The sequence below is a fragment of the Necator americanus genome, chromosome X (assembly GCF_031761385.1).
Source record: "Necator americanus strain Aroian chromosome X, whole genome shotgun sequence".
Classification (NCBI taxonomy): Eukaryota; Metazoa; Nematoda; class Chromadorea; order Rhabditida; family Ancylostomatidae; genus Necator; species Necator americanus.
The window spans coordinates 23,348,658-23,372,293 of NC_087376.1; the positions used below are offsets into that span (position 1 = coordinate 23,348,658).

Consider the following 23,636-nt stretch of genomic DNA (forward strand, 5'->3'; position numbering starts at 1 on the left):
GGTGGCGGTAGCGCGGATCCTTACACGATTCCAACTACTACGCTGCAACTGTCCGCGCTTCGTGTTGCTTTGACCCAACTATACAATCTAATATTTATACGCTAGTAACACCTTGAAACAACACCCGTATCCAGTATCCATTTGGTAAAATATTTTTGGATAACACAGCGCGCATTCGAAATAATTGGCAACGCTGGGTGGTGCAATCCCGAAGAAGATATCCACGAAGATCAGCAGTGTTGTTGAGTCCATCTCCGAAAGACGATGATGAGTGAAGTAAGGTTCTAAATATTAGCGTACATACATACATGTACACGTAAATACACACATATACATGCACATAGATACTTATACATACACATATACATTTTTATGTACGTATACACATATTCATATACACACATATACGTACAAATACACAAATAGACATACATATACACATATACATGTACACATGCATCTACACATACACATATAGATATACATGCAGAGACTTTTAATTTTATAGAGGATTAGTGTTTTTAATGATCCCCTTCAAAAGGCACAAAAATCAAATTAGTCAAAATCGACATCAGTCGATAGCTTGAATTTGTGGCAGACCAACCAAGACTTTCGCCCTTTCCGGCTCAGCGAATTCGTGCCTAAGTGTGTTGCTCCCTTCCCTTAACTGTATAGGCCGCATACCAGTCCATCAATCCCAAAAGATTCTGAATTGGAGGTAAATGCGTTCGCGCATCCTACAGCGGTTAATCAACGTCAACGTTATTGATTGGATACCGATCTGATCAACGTCATGGATGTCGCTGGTTTTCGCGCTACTAAAAACCCCAAACTCTTCGGTTTGGAGCAACAGAGGGAAAGAACTCACCAGTTACTTTGCTGCAGACGAATTGGCTGTCTGCGCCGTTTGATAGTAGGGTTGGCATTCCTCTTCCGAGTTTTTCCAAAAGTGATTTTGTTCCTAGTGCAGCAGTCCACTTTCCCTCCATTTTCACCAATGATACTTCTTGACAGTCACAAATAGACCGAGCTTCGTCGGAATTTTCACTAAAGTTCTAAGACTTCTCTTGTATTCTTATCCAAGCTGTTCCATCAACCGACAGCAATGAAAAAATCTAAGGATTCTAATTTTGTGATACATCCAAGAATTCTTGTATTTTTTCTTGTATTTCAAATTGCTAGAAGTGCATCAACGATAATTTAACTATGAACACTTGTAATCATGCGTCTGACTTACGATTCATTGAACACCACTTGCTTAGTTTGCGAGAGCTGTATATTCTTGTTCTTCCTTTTGATCAGAACTGGTGGCCACATTTGGGTGCCGTTGGAAGTGAACAGTACTGGCTCCTCCTTAAAAAGTTAAGCTGTTGGGTTTGTTTCTAGTTCCAACTACAATTTACAAACAAACGTTATCTTCCATAGCAGAAGTTAGGACTTGTTCATGAATAGGTGCGACATGTGGATCTTGTAATTCCAGCACTGTTTCGGTAAAGGAGGGAGTGCTAACTTGGACTGATGGATGAACACCTTGAGCTCGAATATCGTTTTTTTTTGACACTTGTTGCAGAACAAAACATCAAATTGTCTGTTCTTTTTTTCATTTTCTACACTAACAAAAATTAGAGTCGTTAGAATTTGGATTTGAGGGGGCCAGGTGGACCTGCTAAAATTGGAATTGAATACTTGTTGAAAATAATTCTTCCCCACCAGTATTTGGGGATGAAGGTTGTTGCTGAGAAGTCAGCATTTGAAAAGATTCATTTAATTCAAACTTGTTCAGTTCTCAATATTTCCGTGAAAGGGATGAAGAATAAACTGTCTGGCATTAATCAATCCGCTTGGGATGCGCCCCCACGTTCACTTCAATTCAGAATCGTTTGAGGTTAACAAACGTGTAACTGGCCTATACAATGACTTGCGATGGCTAGCCGATGTGTCAAGTTAGTGTTTTTATCCTCGCAGACAAGTTTGGTACCAAATTATCGACCTCGGAGGGATGAAAGGCTTGGTGAGCACTGGGGCGGATTCGAACCTCCGATCGATCGTGCAGGAAGCGGAACCTCTAACCGCTACACTACTCCCGTCCGTATTTCCGTGAGAGGACTATGATTTGGAACCACTGTTAGGAATATTATGCAATACTCTTCATCTGCAAATCGCGCTAACATCACCATCATGCTGATAAAGACGAAGATTACATATCATATCGCGTCAAAAACTATTATTTGAGCAGCTGCGTGCTTACATGTAAGCATTTTTGAAATCAAGAGATGAAAACATGAAAAATAGAACCGAAAGATGACGAAATAAACGCTTGCGATACAGTGCGTTGCTGCAACTGCAATGGTAGTGAGGTGTTTTTCTAAATGTTTCATATACCTCTTATACATTTCCTATGATTTATTTTCGTGGCTTCGATAGAGCATTAACTTCAACGGCTTCTTTTCTAGTGGCGCCGCATCACCTTCCACCTGTCGTCTTACTTCGGTGCGCTATTGCTCCTACTTTACTTCTTTTGGGCGAGCGCAACGTTCTGACGCTGTTGAACTCGTTCTAATCTCTTATTCCTGTTTTCATGCGCTGATATACCAATCTTAGGACGTGACAACCCATATGATTGCATTTTGGCGTCGGTGCATCAACGCAGCGAAGTGGACGATGACATCTCATCCCATTGGAATTACCAACTTGACGTCGCGAGACACTGGTGCCTCATTTCTGATGCCGGTGCTCCAATCTGGCAAGGTGGGACTCTCTAAAAAAAGTGCACCAGCATAGGACATCCATTATACAATGCGACGGCAACTTTCGTGACAAATATCACAATGCTCGAACACCAAGCCACATGTAACTTGAAAACATCAGGAAGTTCTCAGCGTGTATTCGACGGGACAATTTTTCTTTCTTGACACTATTACGGATCTTCAAGAAGCGTAAAAGTTCGATTTTCTTTGAATCTTGGCATAATCACTGCAGCTGTTGTTAACAGTCGTCATCACGACTAACGTTTCGGCGTTGTTGCCTGTCAGAGCCTGAAGTTTCAGAACATTAGTAACATATCCTTCCAGATGTCTCATCCAGAACAAGTCATCATCTTCTGATATATTGGACCCAGAAGCAAGAGCCAAAAAACCATTCGTTGTGCCTTCCTCGGTAGCTGATTTGCCGTGATGTTAGTGGACATCCGCGTAGTGGAATCGCTCCGTTGATACTAATCGGGATGCGACCCGCATATGACCTCTTAGATCAAAATCAGGAATAGTCTTGATACAAAGCCAATTTGTTGGTCATGGCTACGCATTTTTCTTTTCCATTCATTTTTGGACCTTTTGCATTTGTCCAAAACGCTTCCAGAGTTCTGCGAGCTATAATTTCGTGTTCGTATGATAAGGTGCTGGCAGCAATACAGAAAGGACATTTTCATGATATTGTCTGCAATGAGCTCGAAGAGGGGTCGCTGTATTCGGGTCTTTCATTCCACTTAGATGTTCTTTGCTAAGAACACAAAGTGGTCGCCCTGTTTCGCCGATGTATTGGTCCCCATATGTTTTGCACGAAATTAGGTAGACTACACCAGTGACCATGGAGTCGCCTTTCTTGCTACTTTAATTTTGAATTGCTTCTTGAGATTTATGGGAAGTATTTCCACAGTTCTCACATGGTCCTCGAGGCCACTCTTTAGCAGACTAGTCCGTACTACTCAAGTCGTAGGTTACGAAAGACAAACAGAAATTGATTTCATTCGAATCATCTACTCTAGCATATTCTTGTTTCGCAGCAATACCTGGCCAACGCGTAACGTAACTGTTAAGATTCGCTGTACGTTGCGCTACGTTGAACGCTTTGATCCGCTCCTGGGTATCAGGTGTCACCCTTACGGTTGTCCTAAACATGTTTCTGATGACAGATTTTTTAGTTTTCCAACGGTGAGTGAGAAGGCGATGAACTAAAATGTTTACATTACTGGATTTCCGGAACCATTGTGTCTTCTATTCACCGTTAGACCGTGTATTTCTACGTTAAGAAAGGACAGCCAACTTAGTTTGGGTTTCTCCCTCGTGAAGCGCATGTAAGGATGCTGGTGGTCTAGAAGCTCGAAACAGGTGGTCATCTCGTCTTGAGTGGTGCATATGATCACCAAGTAACTGCAGTACAGGAAAGGTTTTCGTTCCAGAATGGGTTGTTCTACTTTGGACATGAATGCAATGGCTAGTGTGGGAGCTAGTTTTTGCCCCATGGCCAAACTCTTGACCTGCCTGTAATAAACTGAAGCAGTTTTAGTATTTGTCCAGGAATAATTTGCCTAATGGAAAATAAGGGTTTAGAGTTCCTCACTGTTCTACGAGTAGCTCGAACATAGCTTGCATTGTAGCGCTGTTTGAAACGTTGGCATAAAGCGAAGTGACATCGAAAGATTCAATGACACATCCTTTTTGTTTGAACGCGCTGGTCGAAGTTGCTCAAGAAACGTGTTGGTTTTGGATAGAAGCGAGGGAACGTATTTGAGCAAGGTTGCAAGTATAGCGTTCAAAACCAAGATATTCTATCAGGTTACATTACTTATGATATGATATACTTTGAATACTTCCGAATCTTTTGAAAGGAGAGCAGAGGAAGAGAGTTTGTATTAGCACCGGTTATTAGTTTTGTTATTATAAAACCGGGCAAGTAGGAGGTTCGTATTTCAGCTTTGTAATCATTGTTATATGTAGCTCTGCATTCCTTCTGGTCTCAACCCAAACTCTTGAGATGGCGACTTTGTTTTATGTACTTTCGTGTAGCAGCAAATTGTGGACGGATAAGAAGATCAGAAGAAACTTGGCATCGAGAAAGTGTTCAGGCAAGACGCAATGTTTCGCAGAATATGAAACAGCAACAGATGGACAGATACTGTGTGGGCTCTAGCGGACGATCAAACAGAATGATCAGATTCGAAGGGGGTGTAGCAGCATCCAGGTATTTCTGAGTGATGGCCACGTCTAACTAACGTAATATGACCACAAACTCTCCTCTCTTATCGCTGATTGTGATCCTTATCTCGCCACGTGTTAAAAGTTCGCGTATCTCACATAGGTCAGAGCGATGCATGGGCATGAGATTAGAAATAGGATGTTTCCTCGAAGAACGTTTCAGAAACGAGAGAAGCAATGTAGTGAATAGATAGAATTTGGCATCCACTTCAGGATGGGAATCCTGCGGTTTGAATATCATTGCAGGGAACGACACCAAGGAGAATTAGAATTAATATTACTTCCTCTAACCGCTTCTTTCTCTCCGATCTTTGCTCTATATCGCAGACGGTCATGCACGTATTGCAGTGTGTCCACTATCTTTCGTACTACCCTGGGGCCTATCAATTAAACAGATTAAGAGACGTGGCCCTATATCCAAAACTGACGATGCATTATTAGAAAAAAATACACTGCTTCACTGCCTATGACAGAAACACGAGGCGGTAGTTTTACGCCTTCGGAAGTATGATCACGGATAGCCCTACAAGGATCTACTATTATTATAAACTCTTCTAACCTGTTCTTGATTCAATTCCGTTCTTGACTCACTCTCGATTCTCCTCCGAAGGTCACCAGGCACGAATTCTACACAACACTCTTCTTTACAAACACATCTTAAGAATATTAAATACAATTGGTCTTGTTTTGTCCTTAGTGCTGTTTGCGGCAGTAGTGGCTCGATTCCTTTTATTTGCCGGTTTTCTTTCGTTAGTCTGCATGTTTCGCGTAGTCGTCTACTGGTGATAAAGTTTGGAACGACACTGTACTTCAAGCAGGAAAAACTTGGTGGATTGCCTTTCTGAGATGATCTTCTGTCTCAAAGTCTCTTCTCTTACTAGTCAAACACAATTTGCTGATAGATCCTTCAGAAGCGCAAAAGTTCGCCTTCTTCAGAGCCTGGAAAAACAGAACATTTGCAACATGTCTCCTCAAATGCTTCATCCAGAACCAGTCATCATCCTCCTGAGATATTACAGCCGGAAACAGGAGCCAAGAAAGCCCAAATAGTTGTGCCTACCTCAATTGATCAATGCTGTAAACCTAACGCAACGTATCGCGAATCCTAACGGTTACACTGCTAATGTACGTAAGTCAGGTGTTGTGCGCAGCGAGAATTTGCCACAGTGGATAAACTGAACAAAACCAATTTCTGCTTGCCTTGCATAACCGACGACTTGAGTGGGACGACACGGGCTAGTTTAGTAAAGAGTAGTCTCGAGGATCAAGTGAGAATTGATGAAATACCTGCAACAAATCTCAAGAAGCAATTAGTTCGATGTATGCACGATGTATGATGGATGTACGATCGCTTCTGTTTTACTCCACACTGTGTAATAAGCCTATTTGGCAGAAAAGGCGGATGCATGGTTTCTGGTGTATTCTATAAAATTTCATGCAAAACGTGGGACCAATACATCAGCAAAACAGGGCGACTACTTTATGTTTTTGTTAAAGAACATTTAAATGGGGTGAAACGCTCGAATACAGCAACCATTGTTGGAACTCATCGCAGACAACGTCATGAAAAAGCTTTCTGCATTGCTGCCACGATCCTATCGGAAGAAGTGGAAGTTATAGCTCGTAGAACTCTAGAAACGTTTTGGATAAGTGCAAAAGGTCCAAAAATGAATGAAATAGAAAACTGCATAGCCGTGACGAACGAGTTGGCTCTGTATCAGGACCTTTACGGGTTTTGATATACGGGGTCATGTGGTGTCGCATTATAATTAGTATTAGCGGAGCGATACCACCACACGAATGTCCTCTAACATCATGGCAACGCGGCTACTGAGGTGAGCACAACGATTTAGGCTCTTGGTTTTTGTTTCCGGGCGTAATATCTAAGGAGATCATGACTTGTTCTAGATGACGTATCTAAGAGGATATGTTGTACATGCTCTCACTTTCCAGACTCTGACAAAGGCGACAACGCCGAAGCGTTAGCCGTAATGACGACTGTTAACAATCTTGGCTCTTGCTTCACACTGTTAATTGAATGGATGTGCAAGAGTTAGATCCCCGGCGAATCTTGATTTTTGCAAAACGAAAAATCAACTGATAATGACGTACGACTGTTTCCAAAAGCATTATGATTTCAGCGATTAGCACTAACCCTGATTGCATATGACTGCTGGACTGATCGGATTTTCTAAGGTTGTTTAACTAACTCGAAGGTTGTCTCCATCTGTAGATGTCCTTTTTCCGTTTAGAAATATCATCAGAATTGTTTTTGTCACTGATAATATAAAAGTTCATCATTGCTGGATAAGAAATGTTCTCGTTAAATTCTTCAACGTTATATGCGAAAATCTTGCTTCTATCAAGGATTGATCCCTGACCGTTTCAGTGAAGACGATGCTACACAGTGCTGTGCCATTCGCCGAGACTGCTCGCTAACATCACTGCGCGTCCCACCAATTTAAGCATAAAATTATTTGAACTAAATTTTGCATCCCTTATTTGCATTAGATGGCTTCTACCCTCGTTTCCTTTCATCTTCGCTTTATTCATTTCTTCCCACACCCTTACGAACCCTCCTTGCTCCCACACCCCTCTTATCTTGTTGAGGAAATCTCAATACACACTTCATCCTGGTGACTATAGTAGCTTTGGCGGCAGCTCTGCACTCATGCCTGGTTTATTAAGAATTTAACTGAGGAGATGAAGTCGTGCGACAGCCTCCGTAAGCGAGGCGCAAAGTAAGTGCTTTGCTTACGGCGGTGTCGAGGTGAGAAGCACCCGTCCACCGAGCTCGATCTATACGTGAAGCCTGTATGTACGCAGAAATCACATCAAACGGACGAATAACACAGGATTATGTTATGGTCTATAATATCACAACCATAAGAAAATTTAGGGAACTAACCATATTTATAAAAAAAGATAAAGGATAAAGTCACCGGCGTATCAATCCACTAAGGATGCGCCAACGCGTTCTACTGGAATTCGTAATCGTTGAGGTTTTGGAACGCGTGTTGGCCTATACAATGACTTGCGGGGGCCAGCCGATGATCAAGTCAGTGTTTTTATCCTCCCAGACAAGTGTGGTACCAATTTAACGACCGCGGAGGGATGAAAGGCTTGGTTTGCACTAGGGCGGTTTCGAACCCTCGACCGTGTGGCTACACGGTCGAGGGTTCGAAACCCCTAACCGACTGCGCCACACCCGCCCCACCATATTTATACTAGCGCCATTTTTGAAATTTGGAAGATCCAGTGGTTCAACCAATATATTTCTATCCTTAAAATCTGCGTATCATCCTTAATTTAATGAAACATTATTTTCATTTCAGTGTGTTAATAAAACGCAATGATAGTATTACTTTAGAGTTGCTGAAAGAACTGTGCCACAAGTTCAGTTGCTGTCGAAGTTGGATTTCCATAGTATTTCGTCGTTGCTCGAGCTCTTGTTCCTGCATAAATATTGACAAGTACTATTTGATGGCAGCACTCTTCCAAGAAAACAGGTATAGAGGTTGAACGTACTTTTTTTCGTAGTTCTTTTTCCATGCTCTTCTGGTCCTCGATCTTCTCTCTTTGATACAGCAATTCATTTTGCAGAATTTGCAACTGCTTCCGTTTCGCAACTAGCTCTTTCGTTTGCAGACCTTGTTCATAAATTTGCAAGATATTCTGTAGTTGCTTTACGCGCTGAAAAACTTTATTTCACTCATATCTTAGTTGCACGTCGCCTATCCAACAGACCTCAACGTTCGTCACACTTCCAATACGCAGGCTACTTACTACGTGGTCTATCTCTGGATCAAAAGACCGCAAAAACGATTCGGAAGCATCAGCGACAGGGTTTTCTGAAGATTGTATGAAGAATTTTGATGGGAAAATGTTGCTGGAAAAAATCGAAGATTTGTTCTATTTCTTAGCGCGATAAAAGTTTGTGCACGAAATATAGAAATATCAGTACTGCTATTTTTCTCTTTAAATACATTTATGCATTCCTTTTGGTCTTAGTTGCAAAAGACCACAGTCATTCATAGCGGATAAGTGCGTCATTCTTACCTACGTTTTGTGGAGCTCTCCTCAGCTGGGTGTTCACAAGAAGTTTCGTTGGATCAAAGATAGAGATTTCAAGATTCTTGGACAGGTCATCTTCCTTTGAAAGCGTCATTTCCGTTTTTGATGGGACCTTAGGATCGCAATGGAGATACTTAGCTTCTGGAATTCCAGGTATATTAAAATTTACCTGAGGATATGAAGTCTTCAGCTTGTCAAGCACAGCGGTCGCAATCTGTAGTAAGGGAATATTTTTTAATGAGAATTGTGTATGGTTCGTTTCAAGAAAGCTAGGAAAGAGCCGCAAGAAATACGTCGAAAGGAAAAAAGCGAGGAAGTCCATAGGTGACAATACGTCTCTTAGTGATGAGATACAAAAAAGGTTTGTTATGCTAATAAGGAAGTTTTTGTCTCAGAGAACTGGATTTTGCGTTTCTTAAACGATCATAGAGATGCTTATTTCTTTCTTTCTTCTGTATCAAGCATTTTGGTCCGTTTTTGGTCTTTGATGCTGATATTTTTTGATACTATGCTTCTTTTGTGTCAGAAGGTTTGATGTGGTAGGTCTTCCATTTTACTTCGATTCGTTCCAGCGAGCATTAGCTCATTTGTTGTAATTAGGTGAAAGAGTTGGTCAGAGGCGTCTGCTTGATGAGTGGAGTTAGAAATGAATTTTTCTATGTCGGAAGACTTACTAAAGGACATTGACTTTATCCGCAGTCTTCCTCGTAGTGGTTTCATAATTTGTGAATGACATCGCCTCGTTTTTGATAGTTTTGATGTTATACTTAATCTTCTTTGCTTGCCTCATTAGGTCTTCGATAGCCAACTCCATCGCATGCGCGCGGGAGTCATCATAATCATTCAGGCAGCGCAGATTGCTCCTGCAGTTCCGCCCTTTCGGTGCTAAAGTGCTGGCGTTTTTCTCAGTTGAGAGCTCTTATTGCAATATATAGCAAGGAAACTCGTTAGCAGCTCGGTGGACTCCACCACAAAAGTGCCTGATGAATTGTCCTTGTGTGTTTGTTCACAGCTAATTCCGGTTTGAACAAAATATTATAGATATGCTGTTGTTCCAAACCCCTTGCACCATGTAGCCCTTTGATTCTGATCTCTTTGTCTTGATTTGTGAACATGCAATCCGTACAATTACAAAGACAATGAAGAGATACAACTGTGGTGGTGGCTACTTCTACACGAAATGTACGAGTCAATCTTGTACAGTAGAATTAGAAAGCATGTTCCTTGAAGCAACCTGCGTCACAAGACTTTTGGTCTTCGGTTAGCCCGTTATCGACCACCAAGGGACGCGTCACGTAAAATCTCCATCGTATTCGACTGGAATCCCCTAATGAGAGGAATGAATGTGGAGAAAATATTAAGACGGAATTATGTTTTCATGAGCATGATGTAGAACTACTTCAAATATTAGACCTTACATCGTTTGCTGACGGCACGGCAGTAGTTGTCAGTGGCTGTTTGCTCGTCGGGAAACGTTCTTCCAGGTTCCTATTCCTGTAACACAAAATACTTCACGAAAGTTAGAGAGAGACTATTTTTTCTAACAATTTTCTATTGACATATATGAACCAGCCGACATTTTTAAGCATAGTACCTGACGAAGTGATCGAAATCTTTGATTGGGACGCCGTCCAAGTACATAATCTTACCCGTTGTAGGTAATGACTTTGCATCTCTAAATTTCCCAAAACGATAAGAAAGAAATGTTTGGTACATGTTTAAACTCATTATAAAATCCCAACGCCCCTAAGAAACTGTAAAGAGAGATGAACATCGAGGAATACTGAGCAGCACAACATTGACGGAGTCTCAATGGGAGGCAATGAAAAACTCTTGGATTTTCAGAAAAATTATCTGATTGATGTACGGATTACTTTTCAAAGGACTCGCTCTAGTCCCATGTTTTAGGACATCTTAGATTAGTGTTTTTCAACTTATTCATTTTTTATAACTACTTTTTTCAGCAATATTGGTGCTGCTACACGCACCTGGACGAAAATGCTTTTTCATCATGTGCAAATCGATAAAATTTCGGAAAATTGCAACATTGTACGATAGATTAACTCGAAGTTGTTTTTTGAAAGAAGTTTCTGCAGAATTAAACTTTGGATTTCTGACGAGGATTTTTCTTCTCAGGAATGTTCTACCTACAATGATAAAGAAGAGATCCCACTGCTATTTGTACTTCCAACCAACATTTTGTGCTCAGCGTCTGTCTTGTTGATTCCTACGCTACTAAGTGAAATTCCCATGCCTTCTGCCACCTGCACGATATATATGTATATAAGGGATATTCTGTTGAAACAGTTAGCAGTAATGAACATACTCCGAGAGGATTGACAACCAGTTGACTTATGAGACCATCTCCCAACATGTGGGAAATCATTCCTCTGAATAACGATTATAAAAGTTAGCTTGTCAATGAAAGCGTTGCGACTCCTCAAAGAACTCACTTTAGTTCCTCTGGTTTGCCTTCCATGTGGCTGTGTATCACACTAGGTAGGTGAGGCAATGTGTTCATCAACCGTTGAGCTATCTCCACTCCAGGCTGAGACACAGGACGTGGTTTTTGCGCCCAAACAGTATTGACTGCTAGGAGTTGTAAGAACAGCAACATATCTATGCTGTATATATGTGTATATATATATTTAGTAACAAACAAAAATTTAACAGTTTTTCACTCTGAAACTTCTGACCTCATTTTTTTATTTTTTTCTGGCTAAGTATAGCGTCTATAATCGGAAATGATGTAACAAATGCAATTCTGTCCCAAAAAGAGAATTGCTGAGAGATAATTCACAATCGAGAGGGCGGGTGTAGTATAGCGGTTAGAAGTTTCGCTTCCTAAACGATAGATCGAAGGTTCAAATCCGCCCTAGTGCTCACCAAGTCTTTCATCTCTCCGGAGTCGATAAATTGGCACCAGACTTGTCTGGGAGGATAAAAGCACTGACTTGACACATCGACTAGCCACCCCAAGTCATTGTATAGGTCAGTTACACGTTCGTAAACCTCAACCTCATCCCAATCTGATTAACGCCAGAAACCTTATCCTTTTATCCTCTAATTCACAATCTGAGAATAACTGAGAACAGAATAGACAAAAGTTTAGAAAATCCTCAGTCCTTATATTGTTATTACTACTTTTATTTTCTCTTTTCGCTCTACACCCTCATAACAAATTTTTTTGTTTTAGCTATGGTAAAAAAAACTAAGAAGTTGCTTGATATGTGCAAGAACTAACTATTAAAAATGTTTCTAAAGACGTGCCATGAAGTAAGAGGTTTTTGTCCGTTATTATTTCCGTCCAAGCGGTGCTGCTGCAGTTTGTCAACCTTTCAAGTGAAAAGTCTTTGTGGAAGTTCCTAAGGGCGACCAGAAAAAGCTGCGGAAAGACATTGAGAAGTTCTAGTAAAGGTACTTGAATGAGTATTATAACGGACTACTTCTTTCTTTTTTGCACCAGAGTAAACGGCTTTGATAATTAGGTCCTGGATATTTAAAGCGACATCTTGCTTCTCATCTATACGTCAAATAAAGAAATTTTCTAAGAAAGAGTAAGAACATAACGAAAGAACAAAAAGAGAAGGCAAAGCTAGCGCAAACAATACCAGAACTGAGAAATTGTTAAACTCTTGTCCCCACTCAATGAAAGTTAAAATGATTTTCGTCTTTTCTCGGCGCAATTGCATCTCAAACATCACTCTGGATTGCATTTACGAAAATAAGAAATTGGAACGGAGTCCGAAGAGAAATGAACTGCTGAATTTTTGTCCGTCACTATGTAAATAAACACTGGTGGGCAAAACTTAAAGAAGAAGTAGGTAAAGTAACGTAACATATTAACAACTCGGTGGAAATGGATGAAAGTGCGCGAATACGTTGTCAGAGGTACTGGACAGAAAACTGGACTTCACATGGCGTGAAGTCATCGTGACTATAACGCCAAACAGAGCTGGCTCCGAAACTTAATACAGCTGAAGAAACGGGAAAAGGCAGTGTAGGTGACTCAGCGAGCAGTTACGGTGCACTGTGGTGGTGTTCTGTATTACAACATAGCCCGGAGGCAACATTTGTACTTCACACGGGAAAGGATCATCAGGAACTGGAAGAGCGAAGTCTGACGAGTATAGCCCAGGAGTTTGGTATTTCTCACAGCACTGTTTGACGTGCACGGCGAGCGTTTGGACACTCAACCACAAACACTGCTGTCCGAAGGAGGGAGGAGGTGGTCGACCACGGTCAACTACAGCAACAGATGACCGCTACGTTGTGCAACCCGCAAGAGGGGACCCACCTCATTCAACGGGTGCAATTGCAACCACATTCAGCAGGATTGCAAAGTATGCAGTCTCATGTTTCACATTGAAAAGACAGTTGCATGGGGTCATCTCTTAGCCGAGGACTAGGTTCCGTTAACACTTTCCCAAAGGCGGCACCGTTTGCGGAGGTGCCAGAAGTATAGCGACTGGAGCCACGTGGAGGGGGGTTGCATGCTCTTCTCGGATGAGAGCAGATTCAGGTTTTGTGGTGTTTCTGTACTTACCCTCATAATGCGAGAAGTGGGAACACGTAATGCGGTCAGGAACATTGTTGACCATGATCGTTTTGGTGGCCCAGGCAGCGTTATGGAAGGGGAGCGATAATGTTGGATGAGCGTAATGACCTTCTAATCTTGAATACGGTGCATTCAGTTAGTTCATTCAATCCAGTTATTGTGACATTGTGTTACTCTTCCATGTTTTTAGGGGTGCATTCAACCTTGAATTCACTCTTATAAATGGTAATGTACCAACGACCATCCAGCAGCTGTCACACTGTCATGCACTGGTCCATTGGTGAATGGAAGACACGATGGTTCCGAAAACCTAACAACAAAAACATTTCAGTTCATTGCCTTTCCGCTTACCCTTGGAAAGCTAAGAAATCTGTCGTTAAAACATGTTTAGGACAGCCGTAAGGGTGACATCTGATACACAGGAGTGGATCAGTGCGATCAATCTAGCGTAACCTATCGCGAATTCTAACGGTTACACTGCTAGTGTAGCGCGTAGGCCACGTCTTAGTGCACAGAGAGAGTATGCTACCGTGGTAGACTCGAATAAGATTAATTCCTGCCTGCCTTTCACAACCGACCACTTGAGCTGTACGGGCTTGAGCGAAAGCTATATGGCTAGTCTGGTGAAATGAAATCTCGAGAAGCAAGTGAGAATTGTGGAAATAATTTCATCAAATTTCAAGAAGCAATTAGTTCGAAATAAAATGTACGATCGCTTCTGTCTTACTCCAGACAGTGTAATATGTCCATTCGGAAAGGAAGGCGACTGCATGGTTACTGTTGTAGTCTATATAATTTCGTGCAAAACATGTGACCAATGCATCGGCGAAACAGTGCGACTGCTTTGTCTTCGTATTAAAGAACATCTAATGGGATGAAACAATCGAATGCAGCAACCACTCTTGGAACTCATCGCAGACAACGTCATGAAAAAGCTTTCTGCATTGCTGCCACGATCCTATCTGAAGTCCGAAGTTATAGCTCGCAGAACCCTAGGAACGTTTTGGATAAGTGCAAAAGATCCAAAAAATGAATGAAATAGAAAACTGCATAGCCGTGACGAACGAGTTGGCTCTGTATCAAGATCCTTTGCGGGTTTTGATCAAGGGTTCATATGCGGGTCGCATCCTGATTAGCATTAGCGGAGCGATTCCACCACACGAATGTCCTCTAACATCACGGCAACGCGGCTACTGAGGTAAGCACAACGATTTAGGCTCTTGGTTTTTGTTTCCGAGCGTAATATCTAGGGGGATGATGACTTGTTCTAGATGACGTATTAGAGAGGATATATTGCAAACGTTCTTACATTCCAGGCTCTGACGAAGGCGACAATGCCGAAACGTTAACCGTAATAAAAGACTGGAAACAATCTTGGCTATTGCTCGACATTATTAATCGAATATATGCAATGCCGTCTGTGGTGATTTGTCCTTACCAGGCGTTCTTTTCTGTTTTCATTCAGTCCAATATGATTTCTCAACGGTCCCAAGATGTTTAAGTTCTCTACTCGTCACGATGTAGGGGTCAATGGCTCAGGCTCCCTTCGCTTGATCTCGCGTTACGACATTCATGACGAATACGAAGAGGAGCGGTGAGAGACCTAAACCCTGTGTAGGTCTTCGGAGAGAAATCTCGCCAAACTGCTTGATGTCGCCAGCCGTCGATTTTAAGTAGTATTTCAAGTGCTTCCTCTATCTCGACAGAAATAAGGCAATGTGTTTAAGTCTAGAGTTGGGATTAGCGTGGTCGGTATCGGTGGTGCTACAGGAGCTAGCCTAGATGCTCTGACAGAGAGATATCTGAAACAAGACCATAGCATTCTCCAATATCGTGCAACATGTTTGGATCAAATCATCTCGAATTCTCACTTTCTCACCCGTTTTCATCCTGCTTAGAGTTGCCTGTTTCGTCGATGCTTACCACCTGAATGAGACCATATGTAGAGGTGTCATTCTGGAGTCTAATATGGCAATATGTTAGTGAAAATTATAATTGAATAAATTAAAAGGCTGCCGTCAGTTTTCACCAGGACTTCAACAAATTTCTTTACAGTATGTCTGCCGAGGTACAGGGTCTCGAAAGGATGGAGAAAGAGTAAGACCACTTTTTTGTGAACGGCCGTTTCTGAAACCTTGGCATGGTATCGCTCAACTACTTTTTGTAACATTGGAATTCTTTACGCGAGAAGTTCTAGACAAGTTGACGACGGAGATCAGTCGCAGTCCAACATCCTAGACCCAACTGATGTAGGTCCATACCATTTTCTGGATTAGTACGGGAAATCGAACACACTGATACACACTAACTACATACCTACTGCTATCGATTTGTGGAGAAATCCCAACATTAACAATCCAATGCTATGCTGAATTTAATCAACTTGAATGAAACCGTCACTTGAAATGAAACTGGTTAAAGGCATCACCCCACGAATCTGAAGTGGTGCAGATTTCAGGTGGAATATTCTTATAAGGGATAGTAGATTATAGAGAGGAGAGTGGTTACGTCAATTTCTTCCTAGTTGCCGTAAAAAACGGCCCGAAAGATGCGGCGCCGCACAAGGCTGGCGCGCTTCAGTCGAGCTCCCTGTAGAAAATAGGGCGGCAGAACGCCTGAAGCCGTATCTTCCTCAGATTCGTGGAGTGATGCCTTTAAGAAAGTCTCGACCACTCAAGGCCACACCCCCACTCCACATAAAATATGTATAGCGGCTTCATACATGTAATTTCGCCATTCTTCAATCACATCACCGTGTCCTTGAAAAATAAGCAATGGATTTAGAGATACGATCGCGAGAACGTCTCTCGGAACTTGAATGGGGTAAAATGGAAATTGGTAGCCGGGACCATCTTCATCATTCATTGATGATTCCTTAATAGTTCTTATGAACGTAAATAACAGCCGTACCAAATTCCTGAAGAAACAGGTGAGGAGACTGATAAGAACCGAAGTTGAAGAAGACATCGTTTGTGAAGAACGATAGACAGTGATACCTTATCCACATTCAGCGGAATCAATACATCAGAATGCCTCAACTACAACTCAGCTGTATGCACGTATGTATTAAGGTCGAAAACCGGACGTATGAGGTCTCCTTACGACACCGTGCAGCGAAGGTAACGAACCCTTCGTAGGTGGTTTCTTTCCCTTACTTAACAATGGGAAACCTTTGAAATGATTAGTGCCGCAAAAACCGTAAGAAGTTGCATTACTGGAGACACGGATGCAACGAAGACTGTTTCAAACGCCCTTCTCTGGATTAATAGGAGGCATTAAGCGTCATCATGCTCATATTAGGTGAACTACACCTCTAATCCGGTCTATTTGTTTACAGATCCTAATGTCGAATATTTCGTGATATGCTAACTCTGATGCACAACAACTCACAAAAATCTTATCAAAGTTTCTATAACCTCATTGTGGTGGAACATAACTGAAGGTACTGGGAAAATCAAGTGTCGTCGTTGGTGAATAAAATAAAGGAGGGACTACTACCAGTTATTGTTGGCAAAGAAATGAATACGGGGATGTAGCAGAATGGAAAGGCTTTGTTAAGAGGATTATACAAGTTGTCACAACACTCCAGCAAGAAAGAAGAAATGATTCAATTGACAAAAAAGTTTTGCGTTGTTTGTAATGAACGCAAAGCCATTATTAATTATAGAAAGGTTGAAGATGTCGGAATTAGAAAAAGGTTGAAAATGCTCAAGTCCTTGGTTTTTTTGCCGTCTTCAACAAAATTTGCTTCTTGTACTATAAAAGGCTCAAATGTCAACTTCGATTTTTTAAAGAAAAAAATGGTTCAGAGAAAATGGAGTTACACAGCTGAAGTGATGGTTCTGACACTACATCTTATAGTATGAAAAGAGGAAAACGGACGAATTCAAAAGGTTGCATTAGAGAGCGCTTAAATGTAGGACAAGTGAGCGATCGGCGATCATATCGGCAAAAGTGGGTCACTTAACGGATCACTCGAATGCTCTGATGACTGTCAGTCGTACGACTATTTCGTAACATCCACGTGAAGCCCGTGCGCAGCAAGACCACTGTGGGTTGAATCCACTTTACATGCACGTTTTCAAAAGCAGTGAAGTAACGGGATAATGCAAAGACAGCACCCAAAAAGAATGGGGAGAGTGGAGGGGAGTTGCAGTGCAGTCGGTGGAAGGTTCCGCTGTCTGCACGATCGATCGCAGGTTCGAATCCAGCCTAGTGCTCACCAAGCCCTTCGTCCCTCCGGTATCGATAATTTGTACAAGGCGTTTCTGGGAGGATAAAACTGCTGATTGGCCTCATGGGCTATATCCCGCAAGTCACATTATGGGCTGGTTACACGATCGTAAACCTCAAACGATTCCGAATATAAGTGGCGTGACGTGGGGTGTGCGTTTGAGTTGTGATGGCTCACGATAATATGGGATTTTATACCCAAGAAAGAAAGCAGTGGTTCAGTGGTAGAATGTTTATAAAATAGATGGAAAAAGTCAAGGGCACACACAAGAATGCCGGCCTGCCCCGGCTAGTTCAAAAACAACATACAGAGAAACGCGCCGCCTCCTTGCCATATTGTCGGCAAGGAGCGGCAGTGTGGCGTCGAACATTAACATTACATTACATTATTAATTATCGTCTTCCGAGATCGGAACACTCCGGTGACACAACAAAAAAAAATAGACCAATACATTACGTAAGAAAAAGTGTCGTAATATCATGGAGTTTTCCGATTCTTCTTTCCCAGAGGATGTCGAATCCAACATTTACTTGAGTTGACGAGTGCAGGTTGCAGTTGGGCGTAGTAGGAGGTTGAGTAGGGAGGACCATTAGTTCTGACGACGTTTGTAGTGTACGCTGGGACGACCGCGGCTGCTGCACAAAAGCGTGTTATGCGGTAACCTGCAATGCACGCAATTGACACTGCAGTCGTCTCTGCCATGTTTCTCTTTGAGGCAGCTCGCATAGAGCAAGTCTGGCTGCCTGCAGAGTTCTGGCGACAGCGTCTGGGAATCTGCTGCATCTAGCACTGTGATGCATGTCGCGGTTTTGTTCCAGTGTGCAAAAGGCACATGGAGATCGCGGCTTCGAACGCTTAAGAAGTTCTAAGCAGGCAGGTTCGATGACATCCAGCTAATATATAGAAAATATTGTCCTGACTAGCTTCTAGGCGGTGAGAAAGCGCACGAATTGCGGCAGAAATAGGGGCAAAGGCGGGTGTCGTGTCCACGTCGTCGAGAAAGTCTTCCATATTGGCCACAGATAAGGATCCCAACCTATCCTCAGCGGCTTTTTATACTGCTAGGTAAGCACCTCCCACCAGATTTAGCTCTGGTGTCGTCTTGTAATGGTTATATGCGGAATATTGCGTACGTTATTGACTATTATATGATTTGGATCTGTTCGATAAAACCTAGTTGGCTGTCCTACGATTCTTGTTTGCAGAGTGCATCACAGCACTTACTTGTACATGCTCAAAACAATTTTAGCACGGGAATAATTATGAAAACAACAGTTTTTAACAGTGTAACGACAATTTTTATCAACAGTATAACGATGGTGGGCCCCAGCACAAAGGTGATCCCTATTGTTATTGCTAAGGTACCTAGCGTTCCAAGGGCCAACTTCCAGTGTTCTTTAAGAACTTTCAAGAGTGATTGAAGATCAGGTAGATCATATCTTCCAAAGTACTCGCTTGCGCTTTCTTCGCTGTTTTCTTCGGAATAAATCTGACTTCGCTTATTTCTGGGGTGGTATACAAGTGTTCCATGTAGATCAAATGTGATCTCATGCTCATTGCAAGACGTATGACACTTTTGGTGCATCAGAGCGCTACTAAACTCCAGATATACTACATTAATTTTGTTCGATGGCCCACATTCGACGGAGAACACTTGAGATTCGCACTGGACAGTTGGCCAGGCATTAACGCGAGTTATGCACGAGAGTTTAACTTGTGCTACTTCAAGACAATTATAGCAGCCTTTTATTTCTTCAAATGTTATATCACAAGATTGTTCTATGATGTAATGCGCGCTGTTGAACATAAGGCTTGACTCAAGAGCAATAGTGGTTTCATGTTGGTAAGTATAGGCGTTGATATTTCCTTCTTCTAACCTTATTTCTGTGAATGGTGTTTTAATGGAAAGTACATTTGTGATCTCTTTACGCAGGTTCCTAATAGAACCTAGTTGGCACTTGTATCCTCTTGAAGCCTTTAGATTTTCACAAGTACAAACCATGCGATTTTCAATTTTGAAAATAATTCTTTCGCTTGGATAAATGACTCGCATTCCACAGGGAGACTAAAATCATTTGGCAACATTAGTGCCTCGTTTTCGGAAACAGCGAATCTTTTGTCCATTAGAGGAAAATGTGGTTTTTGAATTGAAACTGCAGTAATGGACAGCTACTTGGGAGCGACATAAGGTGTAAGAATTATCAAATTTTCTTTTCCTCTGTTATACATCGTTATTTCAATGTCAACCTGCACTGTTGAAGTCCACTCCATGCAGCGAACTATTTCAAACACTGACTTACTTTTTGGTACTTGTGCCAGACGCAAGAATGACCATGTTGGCATTGGGAGCAGACATCCGCAGACAATACCGCCGCATGTTTCTTCACATGCAATGTATCCTTAATACTTTGAGGCCATATCTAATTGTGGAATAGTATTATTTGGGTACATACTGTTACAAATGTTTTGTGTGCAGGATCCCATCTGAGCCAATCTCGTGGTGCAAAAAAACTCCTGCATCGTGTCTCTTGTGAAGAAGAGTGAAAGTTTGCTGCAATTGAGCTTTATGCCGTTATTTTTCACTCATCATACCCACTGTAGTATTTAAATGGTTGATTTGAATACAAACTTTTGAATCTATTCTGTTGAAGAGTATTTCTTGTCTGAATTCGAATAGACATTTGCCCTTTGTCGCGCACACCTCTGCGGGATGTCTTGTGTAACCATATTGACAAGCGGATGTAGCACTTTTAAACGCTAAAGTGAGCAAAGTGACTACTATTAAAGTGTTCGCAATTAGAAGAGATGGTTTAAACGTACTCAATTTGCACTCAACTTGTACAGTAGTTCTTCTCCGCCTTTGTTTACGGCAGTTGCGTATGGATCACGCCATACCAATCATTGCTACGACAATAGAGTGCAAGATTATGGATACAGTAAGAACTGCGCCAAACGGCCAACAATGTGGATTTCCTAAGAGTGCTCTATTCAACATTGTTGAAGATGCCGCGCAGAATTCCTGAGGTTCACATTTTCGATCATTGTTATTACTTCGTTTCTCGAGTAGAAACGTATTTTTACCGTTACAGGCTTGTCCAATGGTGAAACGGGAAGAGTATACCTAATTTCTTCCGTAACATTTTTGAATGAGTTGCACTCATGATCAAAACACAATTCGAATTGTCCTCTAGGAGGTGTTATAAATGCGATACCTTCATTACAAGTAATACTGGTGTTTGGTTGCGCATTACCAGGGTTGATTAGAAACAAGGATAACATTGCCGTTATTAGGCAGGATACTGCTGATCGAGCTGACGTAGAGGTCATCGATCTGTCGAGGTCTGTTTCGAGTTCTCGAATGGAGTCTAAAGCGCGAGATCTGGAGATTCTGGCTAGATGATTTCTAGATTGAGTTGTTATTGCGATATGGATGTCATTATCCATGATCTCAGAGGTTCGTTCAAGCGATTGTTGGTTGTCAGGCTCTGAACGAACTTCTAGAGGGTATGTTTTATTAACTGGTCTCTGCAAAATTTTGCGGCTAGGCACTAGAATTTTGGCGGACCTTATCATGCCGTCTGCGCTTCGAACTAAATCTTCTATTTTACCGTATACCCATTTTCCTCTGGGCAGTAATTCCTGTTCAACCAAAACAATTTCGCCGACTTGTGGGACTTTACTCACATGACGTTTCTGATTCAATTAGCATCTGTGGCTGTCGCGTAAAATACTAAGATATTCAGTGTTCCATTTCTCCCAGAACTTTATTGCAATGTTTTCTGAAGATGCAAGCGCTTCGTAAGCTTGAGCAGCTGTCTGTATCAACTTTGGCTCAAATGTGGGATCGTTTCTGAAATTGGACATTTCAGAGTTTGCAATTGAGAATTTGAAATTTCCTTGTAGAAAGTCAATAGTTCCGAGTAGAATTTCAGAAAGATCAATTGCTGAGAGTTTTGTGAGTAGACGTGTATCTATAATTGCCTCTATAGGAGTGACTACAGTAGCCATATGTTCAAATGACAGTTTTTTTCTTCCAAATGATTTTTGGAAACTTCTTTTCACAGATCCAACAAGCCTTTCCCATACACCACCCATCCAGGGAGATGCTGGTGGGTTGAAAATCCATTTAAGACCTTCCGGGGCACAGTAATTCATTACTGAATTCCCTGTTGTTTCATCACTTTCGAACAACTTTTCAATTATTTTCAGACCAAGTTTGAAATTTGATCCACAGTCTGTTCTCAGTAAAGGAGGTACACCTCTACGCGATACAAATCGAATGAAACTATTAAGAAACGCCCCTGTAGTGAGACTTTCTACCACTTCCAAATGGATTGCTCTGATTGCAAGGCAGGTGCAGAGACATTTCTACATCCTTTCATTTCTGTTGGATAGAAATGGTCCCATAAAATTACATCCTACGTTTTGAAACGGTTTGCTTATTGTCACCCTATCTGATGGTAGTGGTGGCATCTTTGGAGCTCCAAAAGGCATGCCTTGACATCTCTTACAAATAGTACAATCTTTTATGTACTTCTTAATTGCTCTTGATGGCTTTGGAATCTAATATTTCTGTCTGGCCAGAGACAGTATGTGATCTTTGCCACAGTGAGCATTGTTGCAATGCAAGTCTATAATAATGAGTCTAGCAAGGTCAGAGTCATTACCGATATAAATAGGCATTTTTGTATGTAAAGGCAGATTTGCATTTCGAATTCTTGATTTATATCTTATGATTCCATCTTCATCTTTTACGATTATTTGGTTCGGAAACCGTTTTTGCAGTTTTCTCATGTTGACATTCCTATGAAATGATGCTATGATTAATTTCTCACTTAAGCGCATCTTTTCGCAATCAATTAGCGAGTCCGAGTCAAAGCGCGAGACTGTAGATATCGCAAATGATGTCAATCTAGTAGTATTACATCGATTGGTCCACTTGTGCAGCACTTTCGCAACTATATACTAGATATATAACAACATATAACAACTAGATACAGTTCGTAACGCAGTTTAGAAGCGTGAAAATCTCGATAGATCTGCGAACATTGAGTTCGCATTATCATTATTACTTTCAGACTCTTCAACATGGGGATTTTCAAATGTTTTCATTCCTTCCATAATTTCTTTTCCATCCAAAGTATCGATCGAGCGTAGTTTCCAGCTAAATTGCTCTAGAGCCAGCCATTACGGCCCTCTCACCCAGTTGTGTGAGTCGAGTTGAGATGATGTAAGACCTCGCGTCCCTGCATCTGCTGGATTGTTATCTCTTGGAACATGGAAAAAGTTCACGAAAATGCGTTTGCTCTCAACCTGAGATCTAATTTTTTCAATTCGGTCTTTCTGATTGATTATTAAAGCTGGAAATTTTCGAAAGGAATTAATCCGTTGTAGAGCAATTTCACTATCGGTGACGAGATTGAAGTGATCTATATTGTGATCAAGATTTTCTAAGATACTCTTTCATGATCTCATTCCAATGAGTAATCCAAGCATTTCTGACCTTGGAATTGTTTGCGACATTTTTTTGGAGTCAACTTTGACTTTTTGCTAATAAATTGCGTTACCTCGTTAGTGTCATTGTTATGCGGCAAGAAGGCGCAACTTGATATAGCAAGATTTACTTGCATCACAAAATATTCATAAATCTATTTTTGAAGTGCGAAGATTTCGCACTTCTGTGAAAATTGTCCTGGGAATGCTGATACTCGCACCATCGACCTCTTTGCAGATGGAGTTCCATCTATTAGTCATTACTGGATTAACACAGTCATTCCACCTAATTCCAGTGTCATAG

General features: G+C 41.5%; 2 protein-coding genes across 3 annotated transcripts; both read right to left on the minus strand.

The window, feature by feature from the left end:
* Positions 1–87: 87 nt before the first annotated feature.
* RB195_025018 (uncharacterized protein) lies at positions 88–11,664 on the minus strand (the record flags this gene model as incomplete). Of its 2 annotated transcripts, none has more annotated exons than XM_064212997.1 (13): positions 88–284; positions 869–1,047; positions 1,238–1,353; positions 8,339–8,428; positions 8,502–8,666; positions 8,721–8,824; positions 9,033–9,159; positions 9,217–9,261; positions 10,466–10,541; positions 10,642–10,722; positions 11,199–11,311; positions 11,374–11,437; positions 11,501–11,664. In XM_064212997.1, the coding sequence occupies 13 exons, from the start codon at positions 11,662–11,664 to the stop codon at positions 88–90; spliced, it is 1,521 nt and encodes a 506-aa protein (XP_064068878.1). The 2 variants fall into 2 exon arrangements, with proteins under 2 accessions (XP_064068878.1, XP_064068879.1); XM_064212998.1 differs by lacking the exon at positions 88–284 and adding an exon at positions 763–818.
* Positions 11,665–21,541: 9,877 nt separating this feature from the next.
* Positions 21,542–21,994, minus strand: RB195_025019 (uncharacterized protein; the record flags this gene model as incomplete). Its single annotated transcript, XM_064212999.1, has 1 exon — positions 21,542–21,994. One exon carries the CDS (start codon positions 21,992–21,994, stop codon positions 21,542–21,544), a length of 453 nt encoding a protein of 150 aa, XP_064068880.1.
* Positions 21,995–23,636: the final 1,642 nt, after the last annotated feature.